We start from the raw sequence: 19,602 nt of genomic DNA, 5'->3' as shown, positions 1-19,602 counted from the left end.
TAGATTTTCTAAAGATATCACACATGAAATCACAAGAGGCAGATTACTCTGCACAAGGGGACAGCGGTCTATCAAGGGTGTTCATGCTGAGAAGCTGAGAAGCTGAGAAGCTGAGCAGGTATGGAGACAATGGCAAACAACAGGGCAAATTCTGTATTCAATGTAGCCAGGTATATCGAATCCTGCAGATTATCACCCCTGGGCCAGATAGCAACTTCTGTTGTCTGCCTGCAGAGTAGGCAACAGATATGCGGGCTAGGGCATGAGAGACAGGCCAGTGGCTGGTCACGTCCAGGGGATATGGCCCCCTCCACAGGCCCAGTTGACAAAGCACTCTTATCTCACAAGAGTTAACTGCGTTTGCTCCAAACAAGTTTAGGCCAGTTTCACATTTTCCTGAAAGTACCCAATTTAATTAAACAATATGTAAACTTTTAAGTAACTATGAGAAGAGATTGGTTCTATGAAAATGAAATTGAACACTTTGGAAAAACTGGTCACAAATACATTGTTAAAGATCATGGCTGGGCTTCCCTGGTGGCGCAGTTGTTGAGAGTCCGCCGGCCAATGCAGGGGACACGGGTTCGTGCCCCGGTCCGGGAAGATCCCACATGCCGCAGAGCGGCTAGGCCTGTGAGCCATGGCCGCTGAGCCTGCGCGTCCGGAACCTGTGCTCTGCAACGGGAGAGGCCACATCAGTGAGAGGCCCGCGTACTGCAAAAAAAAAAATTATGGCTAACAGGGACATCCATGGTGGTCCGATGGTTAAGACTCTGTGCTCACAGTGCAGGGCGTACAGATTTAATCCCTGGTCGAGGAACTAAGATCCTTCATGCCACATAGCACAGCCAGAAAAAAAAAACAAAAAAACAAAACATGGCTAACAAAAACTAAGTGTGGGAGGGACAACAGTAAAAGATGGGGAAAACATAATAATCAAGAAGCGTTCTGTACTTGTTGCAAATTTGGTTCTTGTTCTACTTAAAAAATTTTTAACTAGAAATAGTAATAGACTATAAATTGTATGTGTGGTTTAGATGAAAAATTAAATAAGAGACACAATGAAAAGAAAGCCTTAGACACATGTCAAAAGTACTGACAAAGAGCTACATTTTAATGTTGAGAGTAAAAATATTACTTTTATGGTATGTACATAAAATACCTAACCCTTTTTTATGAATAAACAAACCAAATACCAGTCCCAATTCTGTTGGACCAAAGAATTTCTATTCTATTACACAATGTTGATGAGAATATAGAAAAATATAAGCCCTTTCTTTGATCAGTTAAAAATATATAAATATAAAAAATCACAAATGTGATTCCCCTGTTTCAGAGAACCAGCTTTAATTAAATGGAAAATGTCACATAAATTACCTGAACTTAGTACTTAGTCTGTTTAGGCATTTTATTATTAACCACCTTGCTTTGTTGACACAAGAAAGACTAGGATATAGAAGATTTGGTTCCAAGGTAATCCTATTTGCATTTCAACACTGTGGACAGAGTACAAAGATCTGAAAATAATAAAACCTAACATCCAAGGAACTGTACTTCTGAAGTATCAATTTTAGTCACATCCTGAATAAGGCCATAGTGAATGCTACCATTGAATAATCCTCATTCTATTCATGATCATCTTTCTGATTTCACTGGGGAAATAACAATAGAAGAATATGCTGTCCTCTCTCCACTACCCAGACCAACTTACTTGCATTCATAACTATATTGTTTTCCCTTTAATTCTCTCTTGTTCCCTGGATCCTATCCCCTTCTTCCACCCCCACCTCAAGGACACTGCTTCCAAATTTACGCTCTCTCTACTGCATCAATTTCCCCCACCTACAGAATCATTCCCATGGGCACACAAACATGGTCTATAATTGCACACCATAAACTACACTGCTTATAACCCAAATCCCCAGTGTAACTACCAACTCTATTGCCCAGCTTCCTTTCATACATACTTCTTCCAGAGTTGTCTTACACCCATCTCATCACTGCCTTACCTACTCTTTTTTTTTTTTTTTTTTTTTTTTTTGCGGTACACGGGCCTCTCACTGTTGTGGTCTCTCCCGTTGCGGAGCACAGGCTCCGGACATGCAGGCTCAGCAGCCATGGATCATGGGCCTAGCCGCTCCGTGGCATGTGGGATCTTCCCGGACCGGGGCACGAACCCGTGTCCCCTGCATCGGCAGGCGGACTCTCAACCACTGCACCACCAGGCGAGCCCTAGGTACTCTTATTAAGTCACTCCAATCAGGTTTTCACCCTGACTCTACTAAAATCTCTCTTGACAAGGTCACCAGCATTCTCCATCTTGCCAGAATCTGGGGTCAATTCTCATCCTCATTCTCTACCCCTTCCATTTTGAAACATTTTCTTTTGTTTTTATCAGTGGCTGCTCCTTCTGCATGTCCTTTGCAGCCCCCTCTTTCTAACGTCTGAATAGGGGAGTACCCATGAATCAGTCTTTAGGTCTCTTCTCTTTATCTGCTTTCTTCTACCTGCATGTTTTCCTTAGATGAACACATTCAGACCCAGGATTTCAATTTTAACCATAAAGTGAAGACACCCAGATGGACATCAGGCTGTAACCTCTCCCTGAGCTCCATGTGTATATACATATTCAGCTGCCTACTCAACATCTAAAACTGGAAAAATAAAAGACAATTTAAACTTAAAATATCCAAAACAGAAACTCTCACCGTCTACCTGCCAACCTGTTCTTCCTATCTTCCCTACCTCAGTAAACTGTGCTTCCATTCACCTAGCTGTTCAAGCTAACACCCTTATCTCCTCCTTTGATATGTCTTTTTTTTTTCTTTTGCGGTACGCGGGCCTCTCACCGTTGCGGCCTCTCCTCTTGCGGAGCACAGGCTCTGGACGCGCAGGCCCAGCGGCCACGGACCACGGGCCCAGCCGCCCCGCGGCATGTGGGATCCTCCTGGACCGGGGCACGAACCCGTGTCCCCTGCATTGGCAGGCAGATTCCCAACCACTGCGCCACCAGGGAAGCCCTGATATGTCTTTCTTACTTACTGCATTTATAAGTCCATCAGCATGTTCTTTTGGCACTCCCTTCATACATAACCTGAGTCTAACAGCTTCTTACTACCTCCTACGGCTGCCAGCTTTATCCAAACCACCATTACTTCCAGTCTGAACTGAAACTGCTTCCACACTGGTCCTTCCTACTTTTGCACTCGACCAGAGGGATCATTTTGAAACAGAAAGCAGACTATAGCTTCCAATTTCTCTTAATGATTATATTATGTGGCCCTTGACTAACTCTGATCTCATCTCTTATTACTTTCCCTTCCTCTCCCCCATGTTCTAGCCATAATGGCTTTCAAACATGCAAAGCTAACTTCTTCCTTAGGCCTTTTCTATCTGCTCAGAATGCTCTTCCTCTAGAGTCAAATGGCTTGAGCCCTTACTTCACATCTCTCCTCAAATATCGTCTTCTCAAAAAAACCTTCTTTCATTTGTCCACTTTTCTATATGCATTTATACTTCAATAAAACTTAAGGGCTTCCCTGGTGGCGCAGTGGTTGGGAGTCCGCCTGCTGATGCAGGGGGCACGGGTTCGTGCTCCGGTCTGGGAAGATCCCACATGCTGCGGAGCAGCTGGGCCTGTGAGCCATGGCCACTGAGCCTGCGCATCTGGAGACTGTGCTCCGCAACGGGAGAGGCCACAACAGTGAGAGGCCCACGTACCTCAAAAAAAAAAAAAAAAAAAAAGAAAGAAACAAAGAAAGAAAAGGAAAGGAAAAAAATAATGACCTTGTTTAAGATGTCTAACTTTGAATCAACAGTTGTTATTTTGGCTAAGTATTTCCTGACTAAACTGATATTATCTTATTCACTTGGAACCACTGTATTTCATTATTTTTGTAGTATTAACAGTTGTAAATATCATTTAATCAAATGATAGAAAATAAGTTAGGATTGGGAAAACAGCATATTTTTCTTTCCTTTGGTAGAAAGTGAATCAGAAGATATAACCTTATAAACAGTATGGGCACTGAAATGGCTCTGGTGTTACAAAAGAACTTTTAGCCTAAAATGAGTCTCCTCTGTCAGACCTGAATATAACACAGAGCAAAATATAAAATGACAACATATATCTCTATATCAAGAGTTTTAAGGATCTTTCTTTAACAAAAGGTCCAAAGAGAGATGAAAATAGCACAGAGGTAGAAGCTAAACCAAGGGATCATTTTCCATATAGTCTATTACATTCATGTTTCTTCCTGACGTGAAGGTAGATATATACATACACGGAAAAAGGTAAATAAAAATGATATTCTGTAAACTAAGGATCTATCTTCTAGAGTAATTCACATGAAACTTCAGTTGCTGATAAAACGTAAGATATTATTACCACATCAAGAACACTCATCTCGAGGGAACTTCCGGGGAAGATGGCGGAAGAGTAAAATGCGGAGATCACCTTCCTCCCCACAGATACACCAGAAATACAGCTACATGTGGAACAACTCCTACAGAACACCTACTGTATGCTGCCAGAAGACCTCAGACCTCCCAAAAGGCAAGAAACTCCCCACGTACCTGGGTAGGGCAAGGCGGAGAGATTCCCGCACAGAGGATAGGTGCCGACCGGCACTCGCCGGCCCGAGAGGCTTGTCTGCTCGCCCGCCGGGGCGGGCGGTGCTGGGAGCTGAGGCTTGGGCTTCAGTTGGAGCGCAGGGAGAGGACTGGGGTTGGCGGCGTGAACACAGCCTGAAGGGGCTAGTGCGCCACGGCTGGCCGGGAGGGAGTCCGGGAAAAAGTTTGGACCTGCCGAAGAGGCAAGAGACTTTTTCTTCCCTCTTTGTTTCCTGGTGCGCGAGGAGAGGGGAGTAAGAGCGCTGCTTGGAGGAGCTCCAGAGACTGGCGCAAGCCGCGGCTGAAAGCGCGGACCCCAGAGACGGGCGTGGGACGCTGGGGCTGCTGCCGCCTCCGCGAGGCCTGTGTGCGAGCGCAGGTCACTGTCCACGCCCCCCTTCCGGGGAGCCTGTGCGGACCCCAGAGACGGGCGTGGGACGCTGGGGCTGCTGCCGCCTCCGCGAGGCCTGTGTGCGAGCGCAGGTCACTGTCCACGCCCCCCTTCCGGGGAGCCTGTGCATCCCGTCACTGCTGGGGTCCCGGGATCCAGGGACGGCTTCCCTGGGAGAACGCACGGCGCGCCCCGGGCTGGTGCAACATCATGCCGGCCTCTGCCGCTGCAGGCTCCACCTGCATTCCGTGCCCCTCCCTGCCCCCCGGCCTGAGTGAGCCAGAGTCCGCGAAGCGGCTGCTCCTTTAACCCTGTCCTGTCTGAGCGAAGAACAGACGCCCTCCGACGACCTACACGGAGAGGCGGGGCCAAATCCAAAGCTGAGACCCAGGAGCTGTGAGAACAAAGAAGAGAAAGGGAAATCTCTCCCAGCAGCCTCAGAAGCAGTGGATTAAAGCTCCACAATCAACTTGATGTACGCTGCATCTGTGGAATACATGAATAGACAACGAATCATCCCAAATTGAGGAGCCAGGAGTCAGTGCTGTGCCTCTGAGGTGGGAGAGCCAACTTCAGGACACTGGTCCACAAGAGGCCTCCCAGCTCCACATAATATCAAACGGCGAAAATCTTCCAGAGATCTCCATCTCAACACTAGCACCCAGCTTCACTCAACGACCAGCAAGCTACAGTGCTGGACACCCTATGCCAAACAACTAGCAAGACAGGAACACAACGCCACCCACTAGCAGAGAGGCTGCCTAAAATCATAAAAAGTCCACAGACACCCCAAAATACACCACCAGACGTGGACCTGTCCACCAGAAAGACAAGATCCAGCCTCATCCACCAGAACACAGGCACGAGTCCCCTCTACCAGGAAGCCTACACAACCCACTGAACCAACCTTAGCCACTGGGGACAGACACCAAAAACAACGGGAACTATGAACCTGCAGCCTGCAAAAAGGAGACCCCAAACACAGTAACATAAGCAAAATGAGAAGACAGAAAAACACACAGCAGGTGAAGGAGCAAGATAAAAACCCACCAGACCTAACAAATGAAGAGGAAATAGGCAGTCTACCTGAAAAAGAATTCAGAATAATGATAGTAAAGATGATCCAAGATTCTATTTCCAAGATCCAAAATCTTGGAAATAGAATAGACAAAATGCAAGAAACAGTTAACAAGGACCTAGAAGAACTAAAGATGAATCAAGCATCGATTAAAAACACAATAAATGAATGAAAACTACTCTAGATGGGATCAATAGCAGAATAACTGAGGCAGAAGAACGGATAAGTGAGGTGGAAGATAAAATAGTGGAAATAACTGATGCAGAGCAAAATAAAGAAAAAAGAATGAAAAGAACAGAGGACAGTCTCAGAGACTTCTGGGACAACATTAAATGCACCAACATTCAAATTATAGGGGTTCCAGAAGAAGAAGAGAAAAAGAAAGGGACCAAGAAAATATTTGAAGAGATTATAGTTGAAAACTTCCCTAATATGGGAAAGGAAATAGTTAATCAAGTCCAGGACACACAGAGAGTCCCATACAGAATAAATCCAAGGAGAAATACGCCAAGACACATATTAATCAAACTGTCAAAAATTAAACACAAAGAAATATTAAAAGCAGCAAGGGAAAAACAACAAATAACGCACAAGGGAATCCCCATCAGGTTGACAGCCGATCTCTCAGCAGAAACTCTACAAGCCAGAAGGGAGTGGCAGGACATAATTAAAGCGATGAAGGAGAAAAACCTGCAACCAAGACTACTGTACCCAGCAAGGATCTCATTCAGATTTGATGGAGAAATTAAAACCTTTACAGACAAGCAAAAGCTGAGAGAGTTCAGCACCACCAAACCAGCTTTACAACAAATGCTAAAGGAACTTTTCTAGGCAAGAAACACAACAGAAGGAAAATACCTACAATAACGAAACCGAAACAATTAAGGAAATGGGAATAGGAACATACATATCAATAATTACCTTAAATGTAAATGGACTAAATGCTCCCACCAAAAGACACAGATTGGCTGAATGGATACAAAAACAAGACCCATATATATGCTGTCTACAAGAGACCCACTTCAGACCTAGAGACACATACAGATTGAAAGTAAGGGGATGGAAAAAGATATTCCATGCAACTGGAAATCAAAAGAAAGCTGGAGTAGCAATTCTTATATCAGACAAAATACACTTTAAAATAAAGACTATTAGAAGAGACAAAGAAGGACACTACATAATGATAAAGGGATCGATCCAAGAAGAAGATATAACAATTGTAAATATTTATGCACCCAACATAGGAGCACCTCAATACATAAGGCAAATACTAACAGCCATAAAAGGGGACACACTCATAGTAGGGGACTTTAACACCCCACTTTCACCAATGGACAGATCATCCAAAATGAAAATAAATAAGGAAACACAAGCTTTAAATGATACATTAAACAAGATGGACTCAATTGATATTTATAGGACATTCCATCCCAAAACAACAGAATACACATTTTTCTCAAGTGCTCATGGAACATTCTCCAGGATAGATCATATCTTGGGTCACAAATCAAGCCTTGGTAAATTTAAGAAAATTGAAATTGTATCAAGTATCTTTTCTGACCACAATGCTATGAGACTAGACATCAATTACAGGAAAAGATCTGTAAAAAATACAAACACATGGAGGCTAAACAATACACTACTCAATAACGAAGTGACCACTGAAGAAATCAAAGAGGAAATAAAAAAATACCTAGAAACAAATGACAATGGAGACACGACGACCCAAAACCTATGGGACGCAGCAAAAGCAGTTCTAAGGGGGAAGTTTATAGCAATACAATCCCACCTTAAGAAACAGGAAACATCTCGAGTAAACAACCTGACCCTGCACCTAAAGCAATTAGAGAAAGAAGAACAAAAAACTCCCCAAGTTAGCAGAAGGAAAGAAATCATAAAGATCAGATCAGAAATAAATGAAAAAGAAATAAAGGAAACAATAGCAAAGATCAATAAAACTAAAAGCTGGTTCTTTGAGAAGATAAACAAAATTGATAAACCATTAGCCAGACTCATCAAGAAAAAAAGGGAGAAGACTCAAAATAATAGAATTAGAAGTGAAAAAGGAGAAGTAACAACTGACACTGCAGAAATACAAAAGATCATGAGAGATTACTACAAGCAACTCTATGCCAATAAAATGGACAACCTGAAAGAAATGGACAAATTCTTAGAAATGCACAACCTGCCAAGACTGAATCAGGAAGAAATAGAAAATATGAACAGACCAATCACAAGCACTGAAATTGAAACTGTGATTAAAAATCTTCCAACAAACAAAAGCCCAGGACCAGATGGCTTCACAGGCGAATTCTATCAAACATTTAGAGAAGAGCTAACACCCATCCTTCTCAAACTCTTCCAAAATATAGCAGAGGGAGGAACACTCCCAAACTCATTCTACAAGGCCACCATCACCTTGATACCAAAACCAGGTAAGGATGTCACAAAGAAAGAAAACTACAGGCCAATATCACTGATGAACATAGATGCAAAAATCCTCAACAAAATACTAGCAAACAGAATCCAACAGCACATTAAAAGGATCATACACCATGATCAAGTGGGGTTTATTCCAGGAATGCAAGGATTCTTCAATATACACAAATCAATCAATGTGACACACCATATTAACAAAGTGAAGGAGAAAAACCATATGATCATCTCAATAGATGCAGAGAAAGCTTTCGACAAAATTCAACACCCATTTATGATAAAAACCCTGCAGAAAGTAGGCATAGAGGGAACTTTCCTCAACATAATAAAGGCCATATATGACAAACCCACAGCCAACATCGTCCTCAATGGTGAAAAACTGAAACCATTTCCACTAAGATCAGGAACAAGACAAGGCTGCCCACTCTCACCACTCTTATTCAACTTAGTTTTGGAAGTTTTAGCCACAGCAATCAGAGAAGAAAAGGAAATAAAAGGAATCCAAATTGGAAAAGAAGAAGTAAAGCTGTCACTGTTTGCAGATGACATGATACTATACATAGAGAATCCTAAAGATGCTACCAGAAAACTACTAGAGCTAATCAATGAATTTGGTAAAGTAGCAGGATACAAAATTAATGCACAGAAATCTCTGGCATTCCTGTACACTAATGATGAAAAATCTGAAAGTGAAATCAAGAAAACACTCCCATTTACCACTGCAACAAAAAGAATAAAATATCTAGGAATAAAACTACCTAAGGAGACAAAAGACCTGTATGCAGAAAATTATAAGACACTGATGAAAGAAATTAAAGATGATACAAATAGATGGAGAGATATACCATGATCCTGGATTGGAAGAATCAATATTGTGAAAATGACTCTATTACCCAAAGCAATCTACAGATTCAATGCAATCCCTATCAAACTACCACTGGCATTTTTCACAGAACTAGAACAAAAAATTTCAAAATTTGTTTGGAAAAACAGAAGACCCCGAATAGCCAAAACAATCTTGAGAACGAAAAACGGAGCTGGAGGAATCAGGCTCCCTGACTTCAGACTATACTACAAAGCTACAGTAATCAAGACAGTGTGGTTCTGGCACAAAAACAGAAAGATAGATCAATGGAACAGAATAGAAGGCCCAGAGATAAACCCACGCACACATGGTCAACTTATCTTTGATAAAGGAGGCAGGAATGTACAGTGGAGAAAGGACAGCCTCTTCAATAAGTGGTGCTTGGAAAACTGGACAGGGACATGTAAAAGTATGAGATTAGATCATTCCCTAACACCATACACAAAAATAAGCTCAAAATGGATTAAAGACCTAAATGTAAGGCCAGAAACTATAGAACTCTTAGAGGAAAACATAGGCAGAACATTCTATGACATAAATCACAGCAAGATCCTTTTGGACCCTCCTCCTAGAGAAATGGAAATAAAAACAAAGATAAACAAATGGGACCTAATGAAACTTCAAAGCTTTTGCACAGCAAAGGAAACCATAAACAAGACCAAAAGACAACCCTCAGAATGGGAGAAAATATTTGCAAATGAAGCAACTGACAAAGGATTAATCTCCAAAATTTATAAGCAGCTCATGCAGCTCAATAGCAAAAAAACAAACAACCCAATCCAAAAATGGGCAGAAGACCTAAATAGGCATTTCTCCAAAGAAGATATATAGGCTGCCAACAAACACATGAAAGGATGCTCAACATCATTAATCATTAGAGAAATGCAAATCAAAACTACAATGAGATATCATCTCACACCAGTCAGAATGGCCATCATCAAGAAATCTAGAAACAATAAATACTGGAGAGGGTGTGGAGAAAAGGGAACACTCTTGCACTGCTGGTGGGAATGTGAATTGGTACAGCCACTATGGAGAACAGTATGGAGGTTCCTTAAAAAACTAAAAATAGAACTACCATATGACCCAGCAATCCCACTACTAGGCATATACCCTGAGAAAACCATAATTCAAAAAGAGTCATGTACCAAAATGTTCATTGCAGCTCTATTTACAATAGCCCGGAGCTGGAAACAACCTAAGTGTCCATCATCGGATGAATGGATAAAGAAGATGTGGCACATATATACAATGGAATATTACTCAGCCATAAAAAGAAATGAAATTGAGCTATTTGTAATGAGGTGGATAGACCTAGAGTCTGTCTTACAGAGTGAAGTAAGTCAGAAAGAGAAAGACAAATACCGTATGCTAACACATGTATATGGAATTTAAGGGGAAAAAATGTCATGAAGAACCTAGGGGTAAAACAGAAATAAAGACACAGACCTACTTGAGAATGGACTTGAGGATATGGGGAGGGGGAAGGGTAAGCTGTGACAAAGCGAAAGAGAGGCATGGACATATATATATACACTACCAAACGTAAGGTAGATAGATAGTGGGAAGCAGCCGCAGAGCACAGGGAGATCAGCTCGGTGCTTTGTGACTGCCTGGAGGGGTGGGATGGGGAGGGTGGGAGGGAGGGAGATGCATGAGGGAGGGGATGTGGGAACAGATGTATATGTATGACTGATTCACTTTGTTATAAAGCAGAAACTAATAAAAAAAAAAGAATGCAGTGCTGTTAGTGCTATAAAGAAGCCTCATGAAATCAAAATATGTTAAATGTTATTCCTCATGACACTGATTTTTATATTAAATCAGCATTGCATGGACAAAAAAAAAAAGAACACTCATGTCCATAGTCTTCTATTTCCATTTTAAATTTTATGAGAAAAGTTAGGGAAGAAAGGCTTTCCTGACCATAACTAAAACAGTTTTCCCATCCCATCCCATTCTCTATTCCCTTACTGTGCTTACCTTTATTCGTAGTACTCCCTTATTACCTAACATTATATTTTCTATTTACTTACAGTTACTATGTTTCTGTAAATCAGGGTAAATCCTCGTAGGGACAGGGATTCTAGTGGTTTTATTTACCAGTGTATTGATGGTGTCCAGCATAGTGCCCGGCTCAGAGCCCAGTTGGTCGATCAATCTATGTCTGTCTGCCTATCTATCTATACATGCAAAAGAAGAAATTAAAATATAGATAGAATAATATTGGGAACAGAGAGCACCTTTCCATACCTCATGCCCCCTTTAAAGGGGAGGAAAATTAGAGAGAACAACAACAATAAAAAAAGGAGAGTGGTAAACAGGATACAGTAATACTATTAGTAACCCCAGCTAAGTCCTTAATTTGCTCCCAGGGTCTCAGACCTTTTCTCCTTAGGCCATGGTCTTTCAAAGTGGGTTTTCGAAACATCAGAAGGGTGTGCCTCTTCCCTAACTAGCAGGGCAGTTTTCTCTGGTGATGGTTTCCCCTACCCTATTGGCCCTCACTTACCTGGATATCGTCTTCTTCCTTTCCTCACTACTTTCCAGGGCTCTTTTCCTTGCTCCAATAAGGAAATCACATCTGGTTTAGAAACAAAGCATCCTGGACAGAGGAAAAGAAATGTAAGGTAACATGGAAATAAAAAATAAATTCAAAATTACTTTGATTCAGTCTTGGTTAAATTTTTAATAAACTATAGGTCAAATGGTAATTGATAAAGACTTTAGAACAAAGAAAAGTGAGATGATTAAAAAACATCATGTTAATATTACATAAGAAATGGAGATTGCAGAGGGAGGGAAAAGGTCTTATTTTCATTTATATTCACACAAGTACTCCTTTTCTTGAGAGCAATAGTCGTTGACAGACGTCTGGGTTCAAATTTTGCCTTTGCTTTACTTTCCTCACCTATAAAATAGGGATAATTATAGTACCTATCGTACATGATTGTTGTGCAGGTTATATTAATATATATCCATATCTAAACATTGCCTAGAATATACACTGAGTGCTACATATATTTTATTAGCTATTATTTACTATAATTGGTTTTTTTAACATCTTTATTGGAGTGTAATTGTTTTACATTGTTGTGTTAGTTTCTGCTGTATAACAAAGTGAATCAGCTATACATATACTTATATCCCCATATCCCCTCCCTCTTGCGTCTCCCTCCCACCCTCCCTATCCCACCCCTCTAGGTGGTCAAAAAGCACCGAGCTGATCTCCCTATGCTATGCAGCTGCTTCCCACTAGCTATCTATTTTACATTTGGTAGTGTCATATGTCAATGCTCCTCTTCCACTTCGTCCCAGCTTACCTTTCCCCCTCCCTGTGTCCTCAAGTCCATTCTCTATGTCTGCATCTTTATTCCTGTCCTGCCCCTGGGTTTATCAGAACCTTTTTTTTTTTTTTTTTTAGATTCCATATATATGTGTTAGCATACGGTATTTGTTTTTCTCTTTCTGACTTACTCTGTATGACAGACTCTAAGTCCATCCACTTCACTATAAATAACTCAATTTCATTTCTTTGTATGGCTGAGTAATATTCCATTATATATATGTGCCACATCTTCTTTATCCATTCATCAGTCGATGGACACTTAGGTTGTTTCCATGTCCTGGCTATTGTAAATAGAGCTGCAATGAACATTGTTGTACATGACTCCTTTTGAATTATGGTTTTCTCAGGGTATATGCCCAGTAGCGGATTGCTGGGTCATATGGTAGTTCTAGTTTTAGTTTTTTAAGGAACCTCCATACTGTTCTCCATAGTGGCTGTATCATATAATTGCTATTTTAATGAGAGGAAAATAAGAAGTTTCCTGAGGCATTTACTGTTTTTTCTTAGGATATTCATACAATGTTACATGCAAAGTTCTTGGATTTTTAGCTTTTAATCATAAAAGTAGGTTGGAGTGAATATGTTTGTTTATTAATATAAGACATGAGTTCTCCTGAACCGTAAATAAATCCGGTTGATACCACTTACCACTAAAAAAATTATGTGTTCATCTGAAAGTCAGAGAAAAACCAAGAAATAAGGTCTAGCTATTTTCCTTATAGGTGTACCAACAAATAACAAAACACCTACAGCAATTCTGAGTTCAGATACAAAGTGAAGCCTGCTTTCTTTGACACTGGTAAGCTTGTAAATCACCCAGATTTCAAACCCAGTCCTTTCATCATTAAGGAAGGCCTGAAGGCCACATAAGGTTGGGAAAGATGAAGATGCTTAGTAAAGGTGCTCACTTCCAAACAAAAAAAGCTCAAACCATTCCCTTGAGAACAGGGAGCAGAAATTTAGATAGTTTCTTGAAAGATATTCCTGAAATTTCCAGAGAAGAAAGCTAACTTTGCAGAGAACAGAGTCTAAATTTCTAGAGGCAGATAACCTTACCCAATGAGACCAAGTTGCTGTAGTTCTCCAACATTACATCTCTATACAAATCCCTCTGTTCCAAGTCCAGGTAGTCCCACTCCTCCTGAGAGAAGTCTATGGACACATCACTGAACATCACTGATCCCTGAAATGACAAACCATACAACTGAAATTAAAGAATATTTGTTTTAAGATGGGAGAAAAAAATGGAAGCGATATTGCAGGAAATGGATCATAGAGCAAGCAAACAGGCTTGGGCTGGAAGCCCATAACACAGTAGTTAGGAAATGAGTGTGCTTGAAGCAGGATGCCTATATGTTCCTGAAGGATCCTGTTGCTATAGATACAGCCTCTTGTATACTCTAGCATACTTAACTATCCAAACACATCTGGGAAAAAAAATAATCAGTATGTATGTATGTATGTATGTATTTATGCTGTGCCAGGTCTTAGTTGCGGCATGCAGGATCTTTAGTTGCAGTATGAAGACTTCTCAGTTGCAGCATGCGACTCTTAGTTGCGGCATGCATGCGGGACCTAGTTCCCTGACCAGGGCGCAAACCCAGGCCCCTTGCACTGGGAGTGTGGAGTCTTACCCATTGGACCACCAGGGAAGTCCCTCAGTTTTCTAATTAAATGAAATACTGTGTATAAGCCTTCTGCCTGTTGTATGTCTCCCTCACAAATTCTCAAAAAATGTGTTCTTCCACCCTTTCCCCTTAAAGAACAAGATTTAAAAAAAGTTTTCCTATGATATCTCTATGTTGGAAAAGGATCTGAATACAATTAAAACTTTCTTCCAAGTTCATCATTGAATCAGATCATAAACATTTCCCCATTTATGACAAATTCTTTAATGAAATTTTAAAAATTGGTTGTATAATAGTCTATGAAATAGATATCTGCATGATCTTCTTATCTATCATTTTCCATCCCTCACTGTATGCATTCCTTATTCCTGAGTTAGAGGATACTGATGTAGATTCTGGATACTGGTGATCCAGAATCACAAAGATGTCATTCTAGACTAGCTCATCCTGTTCCAATATAAATGGTATACAACTCTTAGGGATTTCCAGAGAAGATACTTGATCTCTCTGCATGCACGACCCAACCATAATCCTACCTAGTCCTAAAAGCCTCATAAAGCATGAGATCTCATCATGTACTGAGGCTGAGGTCAACCAACAGCAAACCTTACCTACTTGGAAAACTCAACTTTGGAAAAATTTAGCGTTTTCCCATGAGCAGTCAAATGGGCCCATACTCTCTCAACTACTCAAAAGAGATGGTGAAACGTCTCCCTAAAGGGATTTCATTTCTGCTCCACTGCAGCTTTTAGCAGAAGACTGAGCACATATAAGAGATGCTGAATGATTTGTTCAATGAATACATGAACAATGACGGGAAAAAAGAGGACTCACAAGAAGGGCATTGTACTATTTATTTGGCCTCATCTCTCACTGGATTTGGAGGAAATGGGTCCTTAGATAGGGCTCTGATAAGTAAGAAGTTTCAGGATAAAGAAAAGTTTATAGGACCTTAACTTCCAGAAGGTGAAAGAAACAGCAACTTACATGGGCCATGGTTTAGAAATTCAAGAACTGGTTAGTCCTCCTTGGGGTTTACTTGTCTGGAGAAGCACACTTCACAGAGGCCAGAGCTAGGGGGAGAAAAAGGGGGCCATGAGATAGGCCTCAGAACTCTCTAAACGACTCAGTTTAATATATTCTTTCCCCTCCCTGGACCTCCCCACCACACCCACCCACCCACCCACCCACCCACACACACACACACACACAAACACACGGAAATTTGGGGAAGTATAGACAAATCTAATCCCTACTTATAAATTTCAGGGCTGATAAGGGACCACATCATCTAAACCAGAATCTCTTTCAAAACCTCACAAGCCTGCTTAAATTAAACAGATACAAAGAGAGAAATTCATAGGACCAATGCTAGCAGCCGTTACCACTGAGAAATTACTGCACTGGCAGCTCTGCCTGCCTGCAGTCATAACAGTAACTTCCAGAAGCCTCTGGGCTCATCACTATTTTCAATCAGAATCATCCACATTGCTTTCCTGGATGACTTCATTTGTCATTCTGTTTCTTACAACCTAGGCTGAAGAGGTGTGGATTCATGTTGTCAGCAGTTAGACAATAACACATATCTATTTATCAAGACTTTTCACAAGAAAATGAAATAAAAGGCATCCAAACTGGAAAGGAAGAAGTAAAACTATCTCTATTTGCAGACATGATATTATATATAGAAAATCCTAAGGACCCCACAGGAAAACTGTTAGAATAAAAGAATTCAGTAAAGTTGCAGGATACAAAATCAATTTACAAAAATCAGGTGCACTTATATCTACTAATAATGAACTATAAGAAAGAGAAATTAAGAAAACAATCCCATTTATAATTGCATCAAAAGAATAAAATAACTAGGAATATATTTAACCAAGGAGGTTAAATAGACTTGTACACTGAAAACTATAAGACACTGATGAAAGAAACTGAAGATGACACAAATAAATAGAAAGATATTCAATGTTCATAAATTAGAAGAATTAATATTGTTAAAATGTCCATACTGCCCAGAGCAATCTACAGATTAAATGCAATCTCTATCAAAATTCCATTGGAATATGCCACAGAACTAGAACAAACAATCCTAAAATTTGTATGGAACCACAAAAGGCCCCAAATAGCCAAAGCAATTGTGAGAAAGAAGAAAAAAGCTGGAGGCATCATGCTTCCTGATTTCAAACTATATTACAAAGCTACAGTAATCAAAACAATATGATATTGCCCCCCCCAAAAAAAAACAGCTATATAGGTCAATGGAACAGAATAGAGAGCCCAGAAATAAAACCCATGTGTACATGATCAATTAATTTACAAAAAGGAGCCAAGAATATACAGTGGGAAAAGGACAGTCTCTTCAATAAATGGTGTTGGGAAAACCAGACAGCCACATGCAAAAGAATGAAACTGGCCCACTATTTCATACCATACACAAAAATGAACTCAAAATGGATTAAAGACTTGAATGTTTAAGACCTGAAACCGTAAAGCTCCTAGAAGACAACACAGGAAGTTAAGTGCCTAGACATAGGTCTTGGTGATGAATTTTTGACACCAAAAATAAAGGCAACAAAAGCAAAAATAAACAAGTGGGATTACATCAAACTAAAAAGCTGCTGCACAGCAAAGGAATCATCAACAAAATGAAAAGGCAACCTACTGAATAGGAGAAAATATTTGCAAATCATATATCTGATAAGGGATCAATTCCAAAATATATAAAGAACCCATACAATAGCAAAAAAATATATCTTGATTAAAAAATGGGCAGATCTAAATAGACATTTTTCCAAAGAAGTTATAACAGATGGCCAACAGGTACATGAAAAGATGCTCAACATCACTAATTGTCAGGGAAATGCAAACTGAAACCACAATGAGATATCGTCATACACCTGTTAGAATGGTTATTATCAAAAAGACAAGAAATAACAAATGTTGGCAAGAATGTGAAGAAAAGGGAACCTTTGTGCACTGTTGGCAGGAATGTAAATTGGTACAGCCATTATGGAAAACAGTATGGAGGTTTCTCAAAATATTAAAAATAGACCTACCATATGATCCAGCAATTGCACTACTAGGTATTTTCTGAAGAAAATGAAAACACTAATTTGAAAAGATTTATGCACCCCCATGTTCACTGCAACATTATTTACAACAGCCAAATTATGGAAACAACCTAAATGTCCATCAATGGATTAATGGATAAAGAAAATGTGAAACACACACACACAGGAATATTATTCAGCCATAAAAAGAATAAAATTTTGCCATTTTCAGCAACACAGATGGACCTTGAGTGCATCATGCTAAGCGGAATAAGTCAGACAGAGAAAGACAAATACTGTATAATCTTGCTTATATGTAAAATCTAAAAAACACAAACAAACAAACTCTAACCAAGCTCACAGATACAAAGAACAGATTAGTAGCTTCCCGAGGTGGGGGGATGGGAGGGGTGGAGAGGGTGATATGGTTGAAGGGGGGGCAAAGGGACAAACTTCTAGTTTTAAAATTAATGTCATGGGTTGTAATGTATAGCATGGTGATATAGTTAATATATATATAATATAGTATTCCATATTTGAAAGTTGTTAAGAGAGTAGTTCTTATCACAAGAAAAAAAAATTGTAACTATGTATGTCCACAGATGTTAACTAGACTTACTGTGATCATTTTGCAATATATGCAAATATCAAATCATTATGTTGTACACTTGAAACTAAAACAGTGTTCTATGTCAATTATACATCAATTAAAAAAAAGAAGAGAAAAAAAGGACTTCTGTATGATAGGTATTTTATATGTTAATTGTATCTGCAGGATTGCTATGTAGTATCGTAATTATCCTATCTATGCAATGGATCAGAAAATTCACACTAAAAGAAGTGAAATCACTTGCAAAAATTCAGTTAATAAGTAGCAAAGCTGCATTTGGAATCCTTACTTTTCTAACCACAAAGTCAGCTCTCTTTCACCTCTAGCTCTTGCCCCTGAAACCCAGAATCTCTTGTCCCAGTGAGAGAAACATGAGGTATGACTCACTAAAAAATAGAAATAACACATCAAATTACCTAAAGATATTAAACCTCATTTTAAGAGTACTGATGCCCATATTAGCAAGTTTGTAAGGATATGAACATTCTAACCTGTAGACTGCACAAAATTTAAAGTAGGTACAAGCAGCATTTAAACCATGAAAACCCTTTGATGCAGAAATTCTAACTTATGGGATTAAAGAAAATATTAAATAATTGTATATATGGACAAAAATGTAAAAGTGTGCTGACAGACATTATTCCTAGGGGAAAAAAGCTTTCCAGAACTGAAGCATCCTTCAGTAGAAATAGATTTAATAAATTATAAAGCATCCATAGAGTGAAAAAACTTTCCATTTAAAAATTATGATGTAGGGCTTCCCTGGTGGCGCAGTGGTTAAGAATCCGCCTGCCAATGCAGGGGACACGGGTTCAAGCCCTGATCCGGGAAGATCCCACATGCCCCAGAGCAACTAAGCCCGTGCGCCACAACTACTAAGCCTGCATGCCTAGAGCCCGCGAGCCACACAACAAGAAAAGCCCCCGCAATGAGAAGCCAGCGCACCACAATGAAGAGTAGCCCCCACTCGCCACAACCAGAGAAAAGCCCACACGCAGCAACGAAGACCCAATGCAGGCAATATAAAATAAATAAATTTTTAAAAAAATTTTTAATAAAAATAAAAAATTAAAATTATGATGTAGATCTTAAATAGGAAAGATGGAAATATGTTTACTACATGTTGCTGTGTGAAGAATGCAGGTAACAACAGTTGTGAGTACTGTGATCCTGTCATGGCAGGTAAAAACACCTATATGTATCTATATATTCATGTATGTGCAAAGTAATCACTAAATGCTAACCTTTATTATTAAAAATTTTTTTTCAATTGAGGCATAGTTGATGTAAAATATTATATAAGTTTAAGCTTTAGAAAATACACAGACATAAAAAATATTCAAGATATGCAGTCTTTAGAAAAATAAAATGAAATGGATGTAATTATATTTGTAAAGTATACATAGATATTGGCATAAAGAGGTACTAACAGGCATCAACAGACAGAAAAAAATCTGCAAAGATTGCTTATTTCTACATTGTGATCTTAATTTTCTTCTTTTTGCTTACATTTACTTCATAATTTTATATGGCCATATACACCCTTGAAATATATATATATTTTAAAAAATTTTATAAACA

The 19,602-nt window shown here is 39.6% G+C and overlaps 1 protein-coding gene across 1 annotated transcript in view; it reads right to left on the bottom strand.

Moving 5' to 3' along the window:
- LOC309795550 (uncharacterized protein) overlaps positions 1–19,602 on the bottom strand; it is a 31,527-nt gene that overhangs the window by 6,965 nt on the left and 4,960 nt on the right. The window contains exons 2-4 of the mRNA XM_082607983.1: positions 15,346–15,431; positions 13,787–13,913; positions 11,894–11,986 (exon numbers count right to left, since the gene is read on the bottom strand). Of these exons, the coding sequence (XP_082464109.1) occupies positions 11,894–11,986; positions 13,787–13,913; positions 15,346–15,354 (229 nt within the window). The 5' untranslated portion in view covers positions 15,355–15,431. The remainder of the gene's footprint in view (positions 1–11,893; positions 11,987–13,786; positions 13,914–15,345; positions 15,432–19,602) is intronic.

The sequence above is a fragment of the Mesoplodon mirus genome (genome assembly GCF_964341445.2).
Source record: "Mesoplodon mirus genome assembly, chromosome: 19".
In the NCBI taxonomy this organism is placed as follows: domain Eukaryota; kingdom Metazoa; phylum Chordata; class Mammalia; order Artiodactyla; family Ziphiidae; genus Mesoplodon; species Mesoplodon mirus.
This window is presented reverse-complemented; position numbering and strand designations above follow the sequence as displayed.